Below are 21,923 nucleotides of genomic sequence, written 5' to 3'. Positions count from 1 at the left end.
AAATCATTTAAACAATTACAATCATTCCAAGGGCTTCACAGTCACTTAAAAGACGCCAAAAGTCTGATCCAGTGCAGCAGTTCTCAAACGGTGGGTCAGGACCCCAAAGTGGGTTGTGACCCCATTTTAATGGGGTCACCAGTACAGGCATTAGACTTGCTGGGGCTTGGGGCCGAAGCCAGAGCCCCACTGCCTGGGACCAAAGCCCAAGGGCTTCAGCCCTGGGTGGCAGAACACAAGCTTTGGCTTCAGCCCAAGGCTTCAGCTTTGGCTTCTCCGCCCGGGGCGGTGGGACTTGGGTAGGCTCAGGCTTTGGTCCCCCTTCCTGGGGTCATGTAGTAATGTTTGTTGTCAGAAGGGGGTTGCGGTGCAATGAAATTTGAGAACCCCTGATTTAGTGGCTAGGACAGTGGTGACTCACAGGAGTGTCAAGCCCATAGATTTGGCATATTCATTCTGAAAGGCAGTACAAGTGAGTGGATGAGACTTGGTGCCAGCATATTAGGAACCTACTTGAAGTGACCTTATGCAGCCTCTCAGTTACTTTATATGTAAAATGGGGAAATGATACTTGTCTCTCTCCTGGAGTCAGGATACAAGGCCTTACCAGTAAGAAGGGATGTGGCCTCCATAGAAATATTAACAGGAGTCAGTCAGTAGAGGAAGTGAGACTAGAACCTATTTCCTCTTGCAGCCCCTTCAGCCTAGAGCTCCACCTTGGAGGAACACCAACTCCCTGACATCCATCTTCCCAAAGTTCCCCCCTTCCCAGGAAGCAGAAGCTCCCTGTGAATGGGGTTTGTGTGGAGGGACAGGAGGGGGAGTGAGGAACGGGCAGTGTCAGTCACAGTTGTGTCGAGTGTAAGTCAATTGCTCCCTGTCTGGCTGACGGTGGTGCACGCGTACACAGGGTGTGTGGAAGTCCCTCTGCCATGCTCTGGGGGATGCGGGCTGGCACGCTGAGGTGTACGTGTATAGAGTTTGTGTGTAAATCCTGCTGGTTCTGGCAGACCCTGTGGCCTGTTGTGTGTTCAGGAGCTGTGAATTCCTCTCCTCTGTGGCATGGCGTGTGGTAAACCTGTCTCCGATCACACTCCGTGATACATCTGTGGATGAGGGGACGTATGTGTGTAAACCCCTTTCTCTACAGAGTGTGGGTGTGAGCAAGGACATAAAGATCTCTGTGATGTGTGTGCTGGGGTGTAAACCCCCTGTGTGTGTAAATCGCTCTGCCTCAGGCACACTCAGCAGTGTGGGTGTGTAAATCGCTCTGCCTCAGGCACACTCAGCAGAGTGTGTTATAGGTGCTGGAACTGGGGATGCTGCCACACCTCCTGGTTTAAAATGGTTTCCATTATATACAGGGTTTACACTTTGGTCCAATGGCTCTCAGCCCTCCCCCCGCCCCCCACTATAGAAATTGTTCCAGCGCCCCCGGAGTGTGTGTAATCCCTGCTGTGTCTGCACACTCGGCAGCATTGGTGCGTGTAGGTGTGTAAGTATGGCTCTATTTGCAAGCCCTGGGGGGAGTGTGCAAGCCTCACTATCTCTGGCACACTCATCTGTGTGCATGCGTGTGTAAGGCCCACTGTCTCCGGAACACTCAGCCGCGCGTGTGTGTAAGTCCCGCCCTGCTAGCTGCACACCCAGGCGGGGGGCGTGTGTGTGTGCAAGCCCCGCCCCCGGCCGCGCTGCGCCTCGCCCCGCCCCTTCCCGCGCTGCCCGCAGACCGGAGCGGAAGCGCCGCTCGCTGCGGCCCAGCGGGTCCGGCCCAATCCAGCCACCCCTCGGGGCGGCGATCCCGGCCCGGCCCCCCCCGGTCCTCCCGGGACTGCCGATGGGACTCCTTAAAGGCGCAGGCAGCGGCCTCTCTGTATTCGTCGGCGGATGAAAAAATCACGTGTGGCTGAAATGGGCCGGTCAGTGGCGAGGGGCCCGGGCGGGACTCAGGAGCCGGGGGGGGGTGTCCCCGTGGGGGCGGGGGGAGAGAGACACAGGAGCGGGGGGATCCCCGGGGGGGCGGGGGGAGAGAGACACAGGAGCGGGGGGAACACCCGGGGGGCCGGGGGGGGGAGAGCCACAGGAGCGGGGGGAACACGCGGGGGGCCGGGGGGGGAGAGCCACAGGAGCGGGGGGAACACGCGGGGGGCCGGGGGGGGGAGAGCCACAGGAGCGGGGGGAACACGCGGGGGGGGGGAGAGCCACAGGAGCGGGGGGAACACGCGGGGGGGGGGAGAGCCACAGGAGCGGGGGGAACACGCGGGGGGGGGGGAGAGCCACAGGAGCGGGGGGAACACCCGGGGGGGGAGAGCCACAGGAGCGGGGAGGACACCAGGGGGGGGGGAAGGCCACAGGAGCGGGGGGAACACCCGGGGGGCCGGGGGGGGGGGGGGAGAGACACAGGAGCGGGGGGAACACCCGGGGGGCCGGGGGGGGGGGAGCCCCGCGGGCAGGAGACACACGCACACACACACAGGAGCAGAGGGGTAACTCCGGGGGGGGACGGGACATAGGAGCTAGGAGGGGGTAACCCCTGGGAGCAGCATGGGATACACACAGAAGTGGGGTGGGGGGAGTGGCTGCAATGTTAAATTGGGGGGTACTGGGGGCCAGGATGCCTGGGTTCTACTCCTGGCTCTGGTGCTGCCTCCCTGTGTGGGCTGGGCTGAGTCATTTCCCCGCTCTGTGCCTCAGTTTCCCCATCTGTTGGTTAAGGGTGACATTGCCAGGAGGGGGGAAGGGGTTAATTCATTTCTGACTGCAAAGGCTGCCAGGCAGTCTGGGGCACTCACTCACCCCAGTGCCACTCCGGGGAGCGCTGGGCTGGCTGTCCCTGTGCAGCTCCCATGCTGCTCTCTGCTTGGCCCAGCTCCTGCTGCTGATTGGCATGTTTGTGCGCCCAGAAGAGCTGACGAGTCGGAGCTGGGACTGCAGTAGCTCTATGCCCAACCCCACAGCAGGGGGAGCCTGGGGGGGGCTGGAGGGGATGCTTCGGCTCCTAGACCCCAGGTGAGGAGCTTGTTCTGTGGGGTGGGGGTGGATGTGTATGTTAGCCTCGGGAGCTGAAGGCCAGAAGTGGGGAGACAGGCTCTTTAGGCCACAGGAGAGGAGGACACGGCCTGGGGGCTCTGAGCCTGGGACAGGGTAGGGGGAGGGGTCCTAGACCCTAGGAAAGGACCCAAGGACAGTGGAAAGGGGGCGCGGGAGAGTTACAGCAACTAGGCTGCTGGAGGCCAGAAGTATCCCTTTCCAGACTCCAGGTGAGGAGATGGTGCAGTGCGGTGGGGGGACCGCAAGGCCCAGCCCTGGAGCAAGGAGCCAGGTGGATTTTCTCTTAGCCCCTAAGAGAAGAGTCCAATATGGTAGTGTTGGGAGCTGGGGTCTGGGAAGAGACACATTGATGCTAAACCACAGGAGAGAAGCCAGTTTGCGGGGGGGGGCATGTGGTGCCCAGGTGGAGATAAGGGGCCAAATTTGCTCCTTGATCAGAGCAATGCTGACTGTGGAGTAAGCATTTCATGTTCTCTGGTTACTTCTTCTTATGCTTTTAGTTCAGACCAGCTGGATTGCAAAGTTCAATCTATTAACGAATTATTATTTATTATGAGAGTAGTGCCTCGAGGCTCCCTTAGAAGCCCTTTGTAGCAGGGACTATCATTTACTGTAGGTTCATTCAGTGCCTATCGCACTGGGGCTCTGACCTGGTTGGGCTGAAACAGAAATGCCTGTAACCCCAGTACTAATCACTCTGCACACACTTAGCAATGCCTGTGCCTGGCCCCCGAGAACTCCCAGGGCAAAAGACAGTTGTTCCCTGTATGTTGCTCTCACGGGGAGCTGCTGTGCCAGGGTTAGGGGAGCTTGGCTGAGGAGCCCAGGTTTAACCCGCTAAAGCAATGCCCCGGGAGTGCACACAATGGAATGGCCTCGTCTGGGGCACGTATGGTCTCGAGGCTGCGTCCGCACTACAGACTTCTGCCAGCGTTGCTCTGTTGGTCGGGGTGTGATGAGGTTTGACCCCTGACCAACGCGGCTGGCAGGCAGAATTCTAGCGCGGATGCAGCTTTACCAGCAAAGCTCCCCTTTTACTGGTATAGCTTGTTTCACCCCTGGGGGTTGGTTTTACTTTACCAGGAAAAAGCTCCGCTTCTGCGGTATAGCTGCGGCCGCAGCAGGAGCGCTTTGCCAGGATAGCGAAGTGCTGCTTGTGTAGACGTAGCCTCGGTTACACACATGCGGGTGTCTGCAGGTCACGTGCGTGGGCGCTCCAAAGCCCTGTGAAGCAAATAAAGCCTTGACATGAATCTTTCTGTCCTCTCTAGAGCTGGGACTAGGCCAGGGTGAATACTGGGACTTCTCTATGAGCCAAGGATTGGTGGGGAGCACCACTGCCCCCATACCACTGCCTTTCCCCCCCCCCCTCTCCTCACTTAAAAAAAGAAAAGAAACTTTTATTTTAAAAACAGCCCCACTTTGCTGCCATCACAGAGGCTGAGATTTTAAGTTCCTGATCCCAAACTCGTGGAAGTCAAAGGAGACCTTGCAATGGTTTAACCGGCTTTGTGTCAGGCCCAAAATGCACAAAAGGCAGAAAATCCCCCAGTTAAGATCTCCACAGCATCCTCTTTAGTTCTATGTAGTACTGCTTTATCCCATGCCTTGTCTGTCATGTTGTGAGCCCTCTGTCATGTTTGCGAAAACACCTAGCGCTCTGTGGGCCCTACCGGAGACAAACAACATGCATAGCTTGGGAGAGCTCTGATTGAACACAGAGGTGCAGGTGAAGCTATGTAGGGTGGTGGCGCTGCCTTATTTCACTTAACTGACAGAGAAGAGCCTTCTTGGGCCAGCTGGTAATTATCTGTGGAGCTCCACTGGAGAGCCACTCGATGAAGGCTGTTAGTCTGGGTTTCCCTGTTTTGTTCTCTCCGGAGATGCCTGCGATATGAGAATCAAGCTGATGTCTTCCTGCCTCTGACTTCCATGCGGGTGATCCTGATCTTGCAGTGGGCATTTGGCTGATAATGAACAAGGTGGTAGACTCTGGACTGGCTCCTACAGGGCCAGTGGGGGTGAGACCTTGTTTGTTTGTCAGTAACATCAGCAGGTGTGAGTCACTGACATGCAGGGAGCGGCGATGAGGAAGAAGGGGCCATCTGTACGGAAACTGTCCACCTCCTCTCCGTGGAATCTTCTGCATTTAAAATCTTAGCCCTACCGTGCCCGGCCATGTCACTGCTTGCACCGATTGCTACACCAGCTTTTACAGACACATCAGTGCCTTTCTAATAGTAAACAGCTGGCCACGGTCATGCTCGCTAGGGGCACTTTTTCCTGAGTTAAGGCCCCTGTAAAAGGCAGCAGGTCAGACCCTAGGGGGAGGGAAGCAGGAGGCTGTGTGTGTGTAAGGACTGATTATATAGGCTGCTTGTGTGCAGGGAGCACAGCTGCAGTCATTGGAGAACTTCATTCCAAGGACCATGATGAGTCTGTAGGGCAGTGAGTCTTAACCTTTACTGCAGCCTCCACCCCTTTGGTTCTCAAAATATGGTCTCGCACCCCTTATCAAAAATCCTTGAAGTAGGCCAGTTCTTTAAACCTAGATATATTTTTTGTTTGTATATTACAGTTATCGTTAAATGCATAATGTTAATAAATACCTAGGTTTGATGAAACAAAGTAATTGTACTTCCGTGCCTGTGCTTAATTTGTGTTTTCGATGATTTACCTTCTAAAACAAATCTGGCACGTCTCGCACCCCCAGAGAGGGCATCTCAAACCCTTAGGGGGTGCGTGCACCCCAGGTTAAGAACCACTGCTCTAGGGTATTCTCCCATCTAAGCAGAGGTCCTAGGACATTACTCCCTTTAATCCTACAAATCCGGGGGGGGGAGGAGCCATGCACGACTCTCGCAGTGTGCGTGGTACCTGTAATAGGACGGCAGATGCTAGGACCTTGCTTAGGGATCGAGGGCGTGTCTGTGGAATTCTCTCATTATCAGGGTGTTTGAGCCCTATGCAAAAGTGCAGCGTAATTATCCCCCAGTCACTGTAAGGTTACAGGCAGAGGGAACTAGGGCCCAGGATAGGGGAGCTCCCCTAGAGGGAAGCCCTAAGAACGGCCAAGCAGAGATTTATGATCTGGAATCGTGACTTGAGTTACCAGTAAAACCAACCCCCAGGAAAGGGGTATGTTTGGGTTGGAGGCAGTGTGGCTGTGCTGAGCAGGGTGGGACAGCGTCCAAAAGGAACACACAAAGACCTGGAACTAACTAGCCCTAGGAAAAGGTATGGAGGGTACCGGCAATGAAATGAGAACGAACGTTCAGGTTAAATATACACGAGGGTATTTTTCCCCTGGAGGACGGCGGAAGTTTGGAATCGGAAAGCACGGGCTGACTCCATGTTGTTGTGTTTCGGCGCTAGTAGCTGGAGCTCGTGGGGGCTAAATGGGGTTAGATCCTGAAGTGCAGGGAGAGAAATGTAGTCTGGGCGCAGGGCTGTGAGGTAGGACTCCAGGCTTCCATTGCTGGCTCTGACACTAGCTTCCTCTAAGGTGTTAGGCAAGTCACTTCCCCTCTCCACGCTTCATGTTCTGGACTGTAGAAGCAGCAGGCTAGTGCCTTGCCAGGTGTGGGGCCAGTGGGAGGGTTAATTAATGGCTATAGAGCAGTGGCTCTCAACCTTTCCAGACGACTGGACCCCTTTCAGGAGTCCGATTTGTCTTGCATACCTCAAGTTTCACTCACTTAAAACCAACTTGCTTACACAATCAGACTTAAAAGTACAAAAGCGTGTCAGCGCACGGTTACTGAAATTGCTGACTCATTTTGACACATTATAAAATAAACCGATTGGAATATAACTATTGTCCTTGCAGTTCAGTGGAGAGCATGTAGAGCCGTATAAACAAGTCTTTGTCTGTCTGAAATTTTAGTTTGTACGGGCTTCGCTAGTGCTTTCCGTGTAGCCTGTTGTAAAATCAAGCAAATAGGTAGGTGAGTTGATGTACCCCTGGCAGATCTCTGCGTACCCCCAGGGATAGGTGTACCCCTGGTTGAAAACCACTGCCGTAGAGGGCTTTGCTGTTCAAAGTACTAAGTGTTGCCATTCCTGCCAACGTGCACATGGTTGCACTGGTCCCCATGGCTGAAGAAAGACTCCTGCCCCCTCTCCCTAGCACTTCCGGGCTGGGCCGGGAGGGAATTAGCTATTTGGATTAGGTAGACGTACCGCTGTGATCAGTTCCCTGGGACTGCGGGCACTGCACCTTGCTTTTCCCCCATCTGTTGACTTCGCACCACCCAGCCCCTCCTTCCTGCGTTGAGGGGGCGAGGCTCCTCCTCACAGGGCTGCACGCCTGCTAGAGGAATGGGAGAGCTCGGTGCGTCTGACTCTGCTCCCCCTCCCAGCCCTTGCTGGGTCTCCCCTGCGGTAGCGCCTAATACTGGCTTCTTAGGTTCATCGCCTCAGATCAGGCCAGGCCTGGATCCAGCTGTGGTGCTGGCAGGATCTTATCGGCGCTGCACCTGGTGCTGTCTCCCCCCATTGGGCGGACGATTGTATAAGCAGCACACGCGAGAAGGAGCCCCACCCCTTCTGCCAAGCCTGGATAACGCTGCCAGCGAGGGGTGGGGATTCAGCCAGCAGCTGCACGAGGCAGCTGCACGGTGGCAAGAGGGTCTCTGGGTTTGACCCCAGGAAGGCAGGGATGTTGGGACCTCTCAGACCTGGTCTCACTTGCTCAAGGGGCACTAATCTCCCTCTCAGGGGCCAGCGGTAACCAGTCTGCTCTGAAATGCCGTCTCCTTGGGGCTCCCCCAGCCAGCGTACGTACCAAGGGAGCCGATGGCTCTAGCTGGAGGCTTCTGGGATGAAGCTCGGAGCCGGAAGACAGCATTGCCTGTAACAGCGCCGCTGCCCCCTTTCTGTCTTGCAGGCGGGTAGCATGATGTCTGAGAACACGTCAGTGAGCCCTGCAGGGGGCATCACCCCCCTGCAGCAGATGCTGGCATCTGGGACCGGGGCCCTCTTCACATCTCTCTTCGGTAAGGGGTCAGCATGGGGATGGCTGAGCGAGGCTGGAGAGACAGGGTGGGTGGGTGGGTGCAAGGATTTCCACGTGAGTTCAGGGTATGCACGTAGGGAGGTCGGGGCATGCGCACGTGTATAAGGGGACGAGAGTGAGTGTGCAAAGGGCAGGTGAGCTCACTGTTCTGAACTTAGGACAATCTCTGGGGCTTCTGCTGATACGGCCATGGCCTCTTCCACCTCTCAACTTCCCTTTCCTAGCAACCCTCCCCCTGGAATCCCAGCTCGATTCCTTGTGTCTCATCCCCTGATTAAAGTTTCTCCCAGCAAATCCTGCCTTGTCATTAAGAGGCTTAAAACTCCTTGGAGAGCTGGAGTCTGGCTGTTTGCTGTGCACCATGGGCTCTGCTGACCCCGGGCTCCAGAGGGAGGTGTGAGGAAGAGCAGGTTCAGTTCCCAGCTCTGGGAAGGCGGGTGGGGTCTGGTGGTTAGAGGGAGAGGAACATGGACTCCTGGGTTCTACTGAGCTCTGCCCACGCTCACGCTGTGAGCTCGGCCACGGCCCTTCCCATCTTTGAGCCGCTGTTTCCCTGTCGATATTGAATCCATTTCCAGATCTACCTTTTGGGGAGGGGGGGGGGGGGTGTATTTTCCGACTCACTGATAAAGCACTCTGCGTCACCCTACACTGGCCCCAGGTCTAAGTAGGCACCTTCTCTTTCAGTGACTCCCCTGGATGTGGTGAAGATCCGGCTGCAGGCCCAGAGGACGCCCTTCTCGAAAGGTAACTAAGTGCCCAGGGCAGAAATCTTGCCTTCTCTCCGCAGCTGGAGGCCAGGTGGGTCGTCTCCGAGCCTGCGACCCCTGCAGCAGCGAGCCCGGCATGCGGTAGCTCAGACCCCGGCTCGTTTCTCTCCCCGGCTTTGCCTGGCAGGTGTCTGTGAACCGCAGCAATCCCAGTCCCCTCTACAGGCCCCAAGGGGAGTTGTGAGGAAGAGCCTCTGCCTGGTTGGTGAAGGGCTTATCGGGTTCTGTGATATTTGGCTACTCGGTCTGGGCAGGGACTGCCTGCAGGCAGCAGAGCAGTGAAGACCACCGCAGCGGTGGTCACCTGGGGTTGGTGCCCCACTGATGGGGACACAGGTTCAGCAGAGGGGGTCTGGCAAGGCACCCTCAGGCTGCATCCCCATTTGGATGCTTCTTTCCTAGGCCCTCTCCAGGAGGCCCAATCCTGGCATGCACGCCCCCCCCTCCCCCCATACACTGAACCTGTGCAGCTGGCTTGAGTGGGATCAGCGTTCCCACAACGGTACCCCAGTAGTGTACCACCCACAGGGGGCGAAGAGCATCCCCCCTCTGGGGTGGGAGCTGGGCTCACATCTGTGTGGCCTTAGGGGAGAGGGAATATGGGCTTAGGTGTCCCATAGGGCCTCGGAGCCAGTGTGTTGGGGGGAGCTGGGCTGGGATGTCCTGTATGGACCTGAAGTGGGTGGGTTGGTGGGGTGCCTGGCTCATGTAAAGGGCTCCCCAGAGCCAGGGACTGGTCATTATCTGTAGGCCTCTAGTGAAGGCAGGAAATCGGGCTCCCTCCTTCTGGCTCTGCCCTCCCTTCCAGGTTCTGGTGCTGCCTGACAGGAAGGAGCACGTCCCAGGCCTTGGCTTGTCCTGGCCGCTGCCCTGCGGGGCTGCTCTGCATTAATCACAACCAGCCTGAACTAACCCTGGCTGACGGCTCCGGGAGCAGCCAGGCCCTTTCAAGCCTCAGCAGGAGTTTAAGTCGCTCACAGACTGCGTGAGAATCCCTCTTGCCTCCAGGTTCTCTTTCAAATAGTGAGCCAGGCCTGGGACACGTGCACTGACTGTCATGGGAGGGATTTCGGTAAGGGTTAGAGCAGGGGCCTGAGGGTTAGGACTCCTGGGTTCTGATCCCACTGCTTCCCTCTGGGAGTCACTTCCCCTCCCTGTGCCTCAGCCTCCCTCCCCCCCAAGCTATAAAATTCAGGAGCAGAAAGTCTGTTTGTTTGTGAAGCAGTTTGGAAGTCTCACGTGGAAGGGACTAGTCCAGGGATCGGCAACCTTTGGCACGCGGCCTGTCAGGGAAATCTGCTGGCGGGCTGGGATAGTTTGTTTACCTGCAGCGGCCGCGGGTTTGGCCGATCGCAGCTCCCACTGTCTGAGGTTTGCCATTCCAAGCCAAGGGAGGCTGCGGGAAGCGGTGGCCAGCAGATCCCTCGGCCCACACCGCTTCCCGCAGTCCCCATTGGCCTGGAACAGCAAACCGCAGCCAGTGGGAGCTGCGCTCGGCCAAACCCGCGGACACTGCAGGTAAACAAACCGTCCCGGACCGCCAGCGGATTTCCCTGATGGGCTGCGTGCCAGAGGTTGCCGATCCCTGGACTAGAGACAATGGGCTAGTCTGGTGGAACTGGGTCCCTTGGAATCCGTATGGAGCTGGATTCAGGTGACTTGACTGCCGGAGTCGTGCTGCTAAATAGATCCTGGGCGTTCTTGCACCTGCCCAGCTGTGGGGGGCTATGGAACAGATGTTAAGAGACGCCTCCCTGTTGCTGGTCGGCGGAAGTGACTTGTGTTGTCAGCCGGGGTGTGTGTGTAGCATTCTCAGATCTCGTCCCAGCTCAAGACAGCAGCCTCCCCCTTTCCAAACCCGAGTGGCTTGCCCCAGAACAGCCCCCACATCCCAGCTCTCTGCTGACAGCAGGGCACGGGGGTCCCTGCCTTCCCAGACCATGCACTGCTAGCACCCACCTGCCTGGCCCCCGAGAGCTTGGCCCCGCCTGTCGCTAAATGTGTCCCTGTTGTGTTTCAGTGTTGTCAGTAGAGTGTGTGCCCTGGAGCGTTCACCAGTCCAAATGTGAGTATCTCGGGGTATTCTCCTTTCACCCTCTTCCTGCTAACAGCCTCCCGTGGCTGCTGACCCTCAACAGCTCCATCCCCCCCATCCCAGGGAGAACCTGTTCCCCATAGCTGCGGTCTCCAGAGCGGGGCAGTGCAGGGCTCTGTGCACCCTTGCTCACCCCACGCCATCTTCCTTCCATCCCTACTGCAATGGAGTCTAGTTCCGAGTCATCTGGGGGTCAGGTGCTGTCTGATGGTTAGAGGAGGGGGCACTGGGAGCTGCAGCACTGGGTTCTGTTCCCAGCCCTACCACTGACTCACTCCATGGCCTTGGGTAAGTCCTCTCACCTCTGTGCCTCCCGGGGGTGGAGGCAGTTGTGAGACTGACCCCGCAGGCTGTTTGTCATCAGGCAGGTGGGGCCCGGGAATGGTTCTCCTGTCCCTGGAGTCAGGGGCTGGGAGTTGTTGGCTTGCCGAGTCATGGCTGTGTTAGGGGCCTCTGGCTTTTACTCTTCTTCCCCCCCTCCGCCCCTCCCCCCCATGGCCCATTCTGTAACCACCCCCCTCCTGGCATAGCTATGCAGGACAGGGACACCTGCAATGGGAGGGGCCCCCTTGGGCGTATCCAGCCTCGGCTGGTTCGAGGGGAGCCTCTTCTGCCCGATGACGCCTCGCAGCAGCCCCTCACGTGCCCACCCCCCCCCCAATATCCTGGATGGAATGCAGGGGCAGTACCCCTCTCCCCCCCCCCTTTGCAAGGTTACTAGTGCTCTGTCAGAAACATGTGCTGGAAGATGGCTGACCCAGGCCACTTGGGGGTTCAACACTAGCCAGTTCCCCTGCAGGAGCACACATGGGCCTCTCTGTCCTCATTCCGTCCGTCTCTTCTCTGTCCTCCCCTCTGGCTGCCCTGCTGCGCGTTTGGATCCCTGCTGAGCCTAACCTGCCGCCCGCAGTTCTGCCCTGGACGTGGAAACCAGACTGGCCCGTAGGGGTGGCTGATGCTGATTTGGTGGTGGGGATGGCTCTAGCGAGGTTGGCGACTTTGTCCCCACCCTGCCTTTCCTCTGCCCATCTGGCAGCTTCCCACACCAGGCTCCCGTGCCCACTGCTGCCTCTCTCCCCGCTAGGCTCCCATCTCTGCTGGGCCATTGTCCCTGGGGTTTGGCAGAGGGCTGCTTTAATCTGTGTGTCTGGCTCTCCAGCGGCCCCGAGGCAGGGAAAGGGATTTGAATGAGATCATGGGGAAGGGAGCCAGGCAAACCCTCAGGGTGACAGGGCTGACACTGACTCGTGGAGGCAGGTGGCCTCCTGCCAGCACGGGCTGTTAGTGCAGGCTGACAGGACGGCTTTAGGGTGAGCGCATCGCGGGGATGAGGGGAGCGTGATGGAGTCGGACAGTTTCCCAGGACTCGCCCTTTTTGCCTCGCCGCACTTCTGCTCTGGTGCCTTTATTCTGCATGACAGGATTGGGGCAAGTCCCTGCCTGCCCCCCCACTAAACATGCCTGTGTCCCAGGCCTGTGGTAACAATGGTTTGCGGGAGGCCTGAGGCCTGGCCACCCCAGGGCGCTCTGTCTGAGATGAGCTTTGGCCTGGCTGCTCCAGCTGTCTATGCCCCCACTGACCTGTCCAGCTCCCCACAAACTCTCCGTCCCCATGGCTGCCAGCTCCTCTCTCCCTGGCTTCCCAGCAGCCCTCCCACTCCTTGCTGGCTGCCCTTTGGGAGAGCAGGGGCAGCGCCCCATGGGGCTCACGGAGATTGAAAGAGGAGCAGAGTTCTGGGGGCAGCAGGGAATGGGGCAGAGAGGAGCTGGCAGGGCCCTGAGGGGTACAGCCCCGCCCCCCTGCTGAGGGTCCTTGCAGAAGGAAAGGGCAGAGCCAGGAGCAAGGAGGGGGTTTGGGGGTGGGGAAGGGAAGAGCCCGAAGCAGGCTGGGCTGGGCGCGAGTTTAACCCCACTGTGTCTCCCCTGCCCCCTCCCACAGGGAAATGCTTCGTGTACTGCAACGGGCTCATGGACCACTTGTACGTCTGCCAGAACGGGAGCAGCTGCACCGCCTGGTACAAGTCCCCCACCCGTTTCACCGGCACCCTGGTGAGGCTCTTTTCCTGCCAGGACCTGGCTGCCTTAGAGGGGAGCTAGAGCCAGTGCAGGGTCAGGCCTGTGGCTCGATGGCCAGGCTGCGTGCGGCAGTTCGGGCACCGCGGTCTGGGCCCTGCCGGGCCGCCTGGCAGGGTGATTGGTGATGCAGGGGAGGAGAGCGGACCGGGTGCACCAGCGTTCGGAGCAGCTTCACTCAACCCACTCCTAGGTGGCTCTAGCTCTGTGGAGGGGAAAGGGTTAATTTGCAAGAGGGGCGTGTAAGAGGGCGTGCCTGTCCTGTAGTGCCCCTGCTGGCCAAGCATGGCTCTGCAGAGGCCTGACTCAGTTTCCCGTTATCTCAGGGCTCCTTCATAAATGCCGCACTGGCTTTTTCGTGGCTAATGTCACGCCTGGTTTAACCACAGACCGTTCAAAACAGTCCTCAAAGGCCCAAAACAAAGTCCATCACCATGACACCAGTTCATACTCGGCTCGGACGTCCCCAGCCAGTCCTGGAGCGCTTCTCCAGTCTCTGACCTTCCTAGCCAGAGCTCAGCTTTGTACCCCCTGCTCTCCTGGCCCACCCCTGGTTACCCAGGGTCTCCTGCTCTCTGCAGCCCCTCTCATGGCTTCCTCTAGCAGCACCCGTACCTGCCCTGGGGTGCCTTCCATCCCCTGCTGATGCCTTCCCCTTTATAAGGCCCAGGTGCCTTCCCTTAAGCCCAGTTGGGGAGCAGGCTACCAGTCAGCTGTACTCCCCTCCCCCCCCTTAAGGAGCCAGTCACCCTGTGATGAGGGCTAGGCTGGAGAAGCAGCAGAGCTCTGCGTGGGAGGGAAAGACGCAGCCCCTGGCTGGGCTCTGGAGTGGGTATCTAGTCTCCCTTTCAGGTCAGAGGGCTGCCCCTAGCATGGAGGAAGCCTCCTCCCCCAACACTCTCTAACCCCCTTGTGGTCTCCTCTTCCTTTCAGGATGCCTTCGTGAAGATCACACGTTACGAGGGCATTCGGTCTCTGTGGAGCGGCCTGCCACCCACCTTGTGAGTCTGAGCACCGAGCGTTACAGCCCTTCCCCGCCGCACGCCTGCTCGAAGGGAGGCCGAATGCAAACACCTGGGCCCCCCTGCCTGCGGTGCTAGCCGGCCGTGCACTCCCAGTCTTCCTGCAGGGCCCACACAACCTGGGCGCTGGCGCTACTGGCCTTTGCCCTGAGGTCTCTGACTGCGGGGGGAGGAGGTGTCAGTGACTGTCCTGCACTGACCCAGAATCCTTGGTTATCCCCGGACTGCAAACTGTCTGCCTCCCCCTCCCCAGACCCCCTTCCCGCCTTTTCCACTCCCTCTCTGCATGAAGGTGTCCCTGCCCTCTATCACCGCCCACTGGCCAAGCATGGCTCTGCAAAGGCCTGCCTCAGTTTCCTCTGAGGCTCCTTAATCACCCCCACAAGGGCTGCGTCACAACGAACGCCACCGTTGTCTGGGGCTGGTTTGACAACAGAAACAGTGCAAAACGATTCTCCAACAAAGCCCATCACCATAATACAAAAGTTCATACCCAGCTCTGGTGTCCTCAGCCCGTCCTGGAGCTCATCACCTGTTCCAGCCCTTCCTAGCCAGAGCTCAGCCCGTTTTTAGCCTTCCCTGGCTCAGAGAGGTCAGCAGGGAAACCCCCTCTGCTGCTCTCCTTGCTAGTGATTCTGAGTGGCCAGGGGTCTTCCTGCTCCCTGTAGCTGTGCTCTGATCTTTGCTGGGCTGAGAGCCGTCTGGAGATCAACCTTCCTCTGCTTCTGTCTCCCCTTTATAAGATCCAGGTGTTTTCCCTTAAGCCCAGCTGGGCAGCAGGTAATTAGTCCCAGGTGCACTGGCCTCCCCTCCCCTGCTCCCTCTTAAAGGGGCCAGTCACCCTGTGACACTCCCTACAGACAGCCCCTTCGCCCTCTGACCTTTCAGGCCGAGCTGTGTACATGCGGCGTTTTGTGTGCGTGAAGCCTTTTCAGGCAAACGGAACCCCCCTCACCCCCCATTGCTCTCTGGGAGATGGGTCCCACTGCTTAGCCGGAGAATGGGAGGGGCTGTGTCAAGGCCCAGCTGGGATGGGGGGGGGGGGATTATGGATTATGCCTGGAACAATCTGCCCCCCCTGCTCAGCATGGAGCGTGACACGAGTTGGCGGGTGATGCTAACGGGCCCCTCTCCTTGGCAGGGTGATGGCGGTGCCTGCCACGGTGATCTATTTCACCAGCTACGACCAGCTGCGGGATTATCTGCGCTGCCGGATGGGCAGCCAAGGGGCCCACGTCCCCCTGGTGGCTGGTGCCCTCGCCAGGCGTGAGTACTCTGCGTTCAGGGTCCATGTACCTTGCAGTCTCTCCCCGCCCTGCTCCTCTGGCCTGGGGGTAAAGAATCATTCCGAATGAACAACGGCCTGCCTTGGTTTTTAGCAGCAAGGGTCATTAACCGTCGGCACAGTTGGCCCGGGGTGGTGATGCTGGATTCTCTGTCCCTGGCTGTTTGTAAATCAAGAGCGGGTGTTTTTCTAAAAGCCCTGCTCTAGGGATCGTGGCCTGCATTGTGCAGAGGGTCTGATGAGATGATCGCAAGGGTCCCTTCTGGCCTGGGACTCTAGGAATCCCTGGGCCCTGCGTGTCCGTGGTTAGATCAATTCCCTGCTCTGTCGCGGACTCGCTGGGTGACCTCACGCACAACCCTGCCCCTCCCTGGGCTCTCATTTCCCCATCTCCCTGCAGCGGGAAGGCTGAACAGCCCCCCCGCTGCAGTGAATCACAGTGAGATCCTCATGCTGGGATGAGCCGTAAACTGCTGTCCCAGGTGTACCGTGCTGTAAACAAGAAGCGATCCCAGCAGCCAGCTCCTTGCCAAACCCGATGGGCCGGTGCCAGGGCCGGCCCCCCTGGCCTCCTGCACCACGTGCTCTGCCTGTTCTAGGAATTGCAGGTGACTGCCCTGTTTGCACGTGGGGTTGAGACTGCCTGGCCTTGCCCCCGTCGTCGTGCCTTGGTATCACTCTTGCTGCTGGCTTGTCGGTAGCTGATGTTCTGACTCCCTCCCTCAGTGGGCGCGGTGACGGTGATCAGCCCCTTGGAACTCATCCGGACTAAGATGCAGTCCCGGCCGCTGAGCTACCGCGAGCTGCGTGTCTGCATCCAGTCCTCGGTGGCCCAGGACGGCTGGCTGTCCCTCTGGAGGGGCTGGGGGCCCACCGTGCTGCGGGACGTTCCCTTCTCAGGTATACCACACAGAAAAGGGGTGCTGGGGACTGGTGAGGGGGCTGCGGGCCGCACTGGGGCTGGTCTCCCCCACCTGGGGCTGGAGACGTAGGGAAAGGGTTGACCCAGGACAAGAATTCCCTTCTTGCCATCTGCAGAGACCACTCGGTGTCATGCTAATAGCTTGGGGCTGCCTACAGGAGGCGCTGACGGGCCACACTCCAGTCCCTATCCCTTCTGTGTATCTCTTGTCCAGGGCAGAGGTTTTTACCTGACAATGGTGACTCCAGAGCGAAGGATTTTCAGACCCAGTCCCCACCTGAGCTGGGATACCAATTTGGTGGGGCTCAGCCCAGTTCCAGTTCCTTCATGCCAGGAAAAGCGGATGGGTACTAATAGGCCTGCCAATTCCCGGTGTCAGCCGAACGGCCAAGGACCTCCCATCTCTCCCCTGTGCTCGCTCCCAGTCAGGGCTGGGCTGGGCAGGGGGATGTTTGCCTTTTGCCGTATCCGCTCCGGGGCTGATAGACTGAGGTCAGTCCCCGGGGCTGGGGCTCAATGCCAAAGGGCCATGCCCCAGGAGCAGCAGTGGAGATGGCTGCTGATGCTTCTAACCCGGGGCGCTGGTCTGTCTCTCTCAGCTCTCTACTGGTTTAACTACGAGCTGGTGAAGGAATGGCTCTGCCGTCAGTCCCGGCTTGACGAAGCCACTTTCATGGTCAGCTTCACAGCGGGGGCCGTCTCGGGGACGGTGAGTATGGGAGCTTCTGTTCCGTCCTGGGGGATCCGAGTTTCTGCCTGGGTTTGAAGGGAGCCTGTTGGGCTACCTCCACCCCCAGAACGTTGGGATTCTAACCAGGGGAAACAGCCCTGCTGGAATCAGAAGGGCTTCAGGGCATCTTATTTGGGTGCAGTTTATTTGGGGGTCAGCAGTTCCCCTCCTTGAAACGCTGGCACCTTGGATCCAGCAGCCTTGGCCAGCTTGGGTCCGGATAGACCGTTACTGGTTTTCAGATCCTTTCCCTGCCCCTGCACGAGACACAGGCAGTACCTGCCCCAGAGCAATGTCTGCGCAGGGACCAGCCTAGCGGGGATGCAGTGGGAGCCGGGGGGGTTGTTGTTACACCAGAGGCCAGGAAACTCGGCCCCTTGTGGGTGGAGGTTCTAACCTGCCTAGGACAATGGGCGGAGGAGGGCTGAGCGCTTGGGGGGGGTGGATGGTAGGGGCTGAATTCAGCGTCTCTTGGCATGAGGGAGAAGTGCTGTAGGGGGAGGCACTGGGGTCCCCATCTGTGGCTTGGGAGTGATGGGCAGCTTCTCCCCTTCCTCCAGGTGGCTGCCGTGCTGACGCTGCCCTTCGACGTGGTGAAGACCCAGCGACAGATTGAGCTGGGGGACAGGGAGACGCTCCGAGGTGAGGGGCTCATGGGGGGCCCGGCGGGAGCCCGGGCACGTGGGACTCTGAGCAGCCTCACGGCCCATCGCGGGAGGCTGGCTCCTGTCGCTGCCCAGAGGGGGAGCTGTGATTCCGCACACAGGGGCGGGAGGGAGCGGTGGCCCCTCTGGAGCAGACACCCAGTGTCCAGCTGCTGCTCATGCCTTGGGGGGAAGCATTGGAATGGGGGGCAGACCCTTCCCTAGGGTGAGTGGCGAGTTACCAGCCCCCCCATCCCCTCAGACCTCCGCTTTGCCTTCGCCCCGCAGTGGCTGCCTCCAAGTCCTCGTCCACTTGGCTGCTGCTGCGAAGGATCCGAGCTGAGTCTGGCACCCGGGGGCTCTTCGCAGGTAACGAGAAGGGCAGCCGGGCCGGCTGTAGGATGAGGGGTGGGGAGCGAGCGCGTTTCCAGGGGTGCCAGCTAGCGGGAGCGGGTAACGCTGCTCTCTCTGCCCCCCCCCGCAGGCTTCCTGCCCCGCGTCATCAAGGTGGCCCCGGCCTGCGCCATCATGATCAGCACCTACGAGTTCGGCAAGACCTTCTTCCAGAAGCTGAACCAGGAGCGACGGCTCAGCAGCCTGTGAGCGCCGGGGCGGGCAGAGCCCCCGCAGCGCAGCCTCCAAACTAACCACCCTGTGGGCCAGGGCCAGGCGGTGGAGGTGGGGGAGTTCCCCAGAGGTGGCAAGCGGGAGGTGACTGCAGAGATCAGTGCTGGGATTCAGCTGCCAAAGCCAGGGCCTTTCATTTCATCCAGCCTCCTTTCCTGGGGGCGACAGCGGCGGTTCTGCCTCCCTACCTCTCGGCTCCTGCTGAGATCCACTGGGAACAGACCTCCCTGCTAGCAACAGCTTCTTCCCCGACATGCCCTGGGCTGGGATATGCAACGTCCAAGTGCCTTCTAGTCTCGCTCTCTCCTTGGGTTTCCTGCATCCACCTCAGCGGGTTTCCCGGCTGCCTCCCCGGGGGCGAGCTAGAGAGGCTGTCAGAGCAGCGTGGGCACCACGGTGCTTCCCAGCTGAGAACGAACCGTCAGGCCTGTTTGCCTTTGACAACATCTCGCCTCCACCCTCCCTTCCCCACTGACACATTCATGGTTTGGAGGCTGCCTGCGCCGGCAGGGGGCCGCTCTCCAGCCTGTGAAGAGCCCCCCAGTGGTGGGTGCCCTGGCATCTGATTGCGCTGGCCCCTTGAGGGGGGCAGAAATAAGCTGTAGTGGGGGCGACGGAGTTGTCCTCTGGCGAACGCAGAGGGCCCCCTCCCTGCCCAGCCTGGTGGGGAGCAGGACAACCCCTGGCATTCCAAGTGAGGGGATCCCCTGCCAAGGATCGAGGGCCTTTCTCTTCCAAAGACTTAGAGCGAGTGGGGCACGAAGGGCAACAGCCCCTCCTGCTTGGAGTCTCTCCACATCTGTTCCTGCTGCTGGCTGGGTTTAGCCCTGGGATTGGTTCCTAACCCACCTCATGCCCTCTCCGCACACCCCATTCCCTTAGGCCTCCTCCCTGCGGGGCAGCGATACAAAGGATAGTTGTACCCTGGACTCTAGGCCAGTCCCCCGCTAGGTAGCACCATGGCTTCTTCCACTCAGGACTTCCCCATTCCTGTCTGTCCCCTGGAAGGCAGAGCTCTGGGGCTCAGCCCCCCAGGTGGCCCATGCTCCGACAAGACCCCTTGCTGCTGGTAATGGACACCACCCGCTGGGCCTCTCCAGGGCTCCCCTTCCTCCCTGTTGCTGACAAAGGTGTGAACTCTCCAGGGCAGAGATTCCATGCCAAAGCGCCCCCATCCTCTTAGGGTCAGTAGCCGGACACGTAGCCATCCTCCTTCCTGTGGGTAACGCACGTGCCTGGGGCTGGTTGTAGAAGTGGGGATTCGTACCCACTTCCTTCAATAAAAGACATTTTATGTGAAATTTGTGCCTGAAAACCCTTGTGCCCCGTCCCCCACCTTCCCCACCTGCCTGGTCTCCCTCCATCCCCTCAGCTGCTGGAGGGGGGGCTATCCAGGTGCTGGCAAGGAGCTAGGATTTGGCCTCCTGCAATGAGCAGCCATTGATCTCCGCTGGGGAGGGCTTGTGTGCATCATGGTGTGATGGGGGGGGGGTACTTCCTGTCAGTGTCTGTGCAGGGTGGGAATTGATTGGTTAATCTCTTGGCCCTTCATTAACCAAGGGGATCCCTGCTGGGGTCTCTGCACCCTGACTGTGCCCCAAAGAGGGGAACTCCAAAGCCCCCCCCCTACCCCTCGCTCTCTCCTCATCTGAACATGGGGCCCAGAGAGCCCTTCCGCAAAGGCTGCGCTGTGGTGTTTGGGGACTGTCCCATCCTCCAGCCAGCTCAGGGGGGTGGGGCTGAGAGCATTTTTGTAAGAAACTGCAAATGCGGGGGGGGGGAGGGGGGAAAGGGATGGACACGAGGAGTGTGTGTGTCTGAGCTGGTGGAACAGGACACAACCCAGCACCACCTGTTTCCTGCTGCCATAATGCATGGGAGGTGTGTGTGTCCTGCAAGACAGCCCCACTCATGGGGGTGGTAATGCCATGCCCTTCCCTGCCTGTTCTGGGGGGGCCTGTTGCCCACCCTGCTCGCTGCATCTCTCCACCTGCGGGTTTTCAAGCTGTTGTGAGGAAATTGCGGGGCGGGGGCTGAATAAACCAACACCCCGCCCCTTGGTTCTCCATGGGGCAGTGCTTTCTACCTTCAGTGGATCAAGCCCTTCCTCTTTTCCAGGGCCAGAGTTGGATCAGTGCCTGCTTCCCCCAACCTTGCCCTACCCTGGCTCCAGCCAAACGAGGTTCAGCAGCAAAGCTGTGATACTGACACACACACACACACACCCTGTGGTGGGGTTCAGATCTGGGCGGGGCCACTGGGATGGGATTCAGGGGATCTTGGTTGTCATCTCAGCTCTGCCTCAGCCTCCCTGTGTGCCTCAGTTTCCCTGCTGTAATCAGTGGGATGATACCACCTGGTCTCACATGAGAGACTGTGCCAATCACCTGATCGCTGGGAAGGGCCTTGAGACCCTGGAGTGGAAGGGGCTAGGCTGTGGGAGTGCTTGGCCGAAAAGCAGGATTCCCAAGCCCAGAGCTGGGCTGCTCTCTGCCCTTGGTGTTTTCCTGTTGTGTCCCCTGCTCAGTTGCAGATGCAGCATGGCTCCTTTTCAGCTGCTTCCCCCCCCCCCCCCCCCCGGTCAGCTGGCACTGGGGAAGGTGGAGCAGGGAAGCCCCTAGCTTGCCCCATGGTTATCCCTGCGGTGCCTGGTCACTGGAGTCCTGCCCTGCCGCTCTGCTGTATCTACACAGACCCCCACCTCCATTACTTCCTGCCTGAGGTTAGAGTAATGCGAGGGGCTCCCCCCTGCCAGCCTGCAGGAATATGAGCACCTGCACACAACAAGAGGAATCCTGGCTCTCTGCAAACCCCTTCCTCTCAGCAGCTCCCTCCTGGGCCCTGGCTAACGAAGGGGGGTGACGGCTGCTGCCCCAGGGTTGTCCCTCGCCTCTCCTCCCCCCCTCACCGGTACACTGCGCCTGAGCCTCGCAGAGCCACCAGCTGGCAATTCCCTCACCCCAGCTGCCTCCCAGAGCATCCTCCGCCGAAACGCCTCCTTTAGTGCCCCCAGCTGCGCTAGGAGACAGACAAGCCAAAACCCCCCTTGCAGGAATGCCATGGGCCCCCAGGCAGGAGCGTCCCCTCCATAAGGCTGGGGTGGATCAGAGAAAACCCCAGAGAGGGACGCTGGTTGGTGAAGCCCCTGACCTGCCACGGAGAGCGCCTCAGCTCCTTGCCTTCAAGCACTGACGTGACCAGTGCCCGGGCCCGCAGGCCTCCCCCTTTGCTCCAGCGGCAGCATGGGCACCTCGCTCAGACGTGCCCGTAGCAGGCCCAGCGCTGTTTGCAGCCGGCGTCGGTGCAGAGCCAGGGCTGGCTGAGGTCTTTCAGTGTGGAGCCCAGAGGTGTAGCTCTAGGGATAGGTCTGAGGGCAGCTGCACCTGTACCTCCGCAGGGTGCTACAACACGACCCCCAAATGGCTGCTGCCTGCAAGGGCCCAACGGGAGAAGTCACAAGGAGCCTGGGGTGCACTGGCGCTCAGCACCGCTAGCTCCCATCGACTACCGGCCTTTGCGAGCAGCTGCACGGGGGCTCAGCGCTCTCTGAAAATCAGGCCGCAAGGCACCTTGCGCGGGGCTCCTAAAATCAGGGGCTGCATCTGAATGGCTTGGCTGTGATGGAGAGGGGCACGGTGCCTAGTGGCGGAGGAGCTGGGCACCCTTGCGCCAGGCTCGGCAGGTGGG

General features: G+C 59.4%; 1 protein-coding gene across 7 annotated transcripts; it reads left to right on the top strand.

Moving 5' to 3' along the window:
• The first annotated feature begins 1,704 nt into the window (after positions 1 to 1,704).
• SLC25A39 (solute carrier family 25 member 39) lies at positions 1,705 to 19,537 on the top strand. Of its 7 annotated transcripts, XM_065577413.1 has the most exons (13): positions 1,706 to 1,919; positions 7,771 to 7,829; positions 7,940 to 8,048; positions 8,756 to 8,815; positions 10,859 to 10,903; positions 12,873 to 12,982; positions 13,940 to 14,007; positions 15,170 to 15,294; positions 16,040 to 16,213; positions 16,835 to 16,944; positions 17,526 to 17,607; positions 17,898 to 17,978; positions 18,094 to 19,537. In XM_065577413.1, exons 3-13 carry the CDS (start codon positions 7,949 to 7,951, stop codon positions 18,210 to 18,212), a joined length of 1,074 nt encoding a protein of 357 aa, XP_065433485.1. In that variant the 5' UTR covers positions 1,706 to 1,919; positions 7,771 to 7,829; positions 7,940 to 7,948; the 3' UTR covers positions 18,213 to 19,537. The 7 variants fall into 7 exon arrangements, with proteins under 7 accessions (XP_065433488.1, XP_065433489.1, XP_065433485.1 ...); XM_005301962.5 differs by lacking the exon at positions 7,771 to 7,829; XM_065577414.1 differs by lacking the exons at positions 1,706 to 1,919; positions 7,771 to 7,829 and adding an exon at positions 2,825 to 3,009.
• The last annotated feature ends 2,386 nt before the right edge of the window (positions 19,538 to 21,923 follow it).

This window comes from Chrysemys picta, chromosome 24, assembly GCF_011386835.1.
Source record: "Chrysemys picta bellii isolate R12L10 chromosome 24, ASM1138683v2, whole genome shotgun sequence".
NCBI classification, from domain to species: domain Eukaryota; kingdom Metazoa; phylum Chordata; order Testudines; family Emydidae; genus Chrysemys; species Chrysemys picta.
This window is presented reverse-complemented; position numbering and strand designations above follow the sequence as displayed.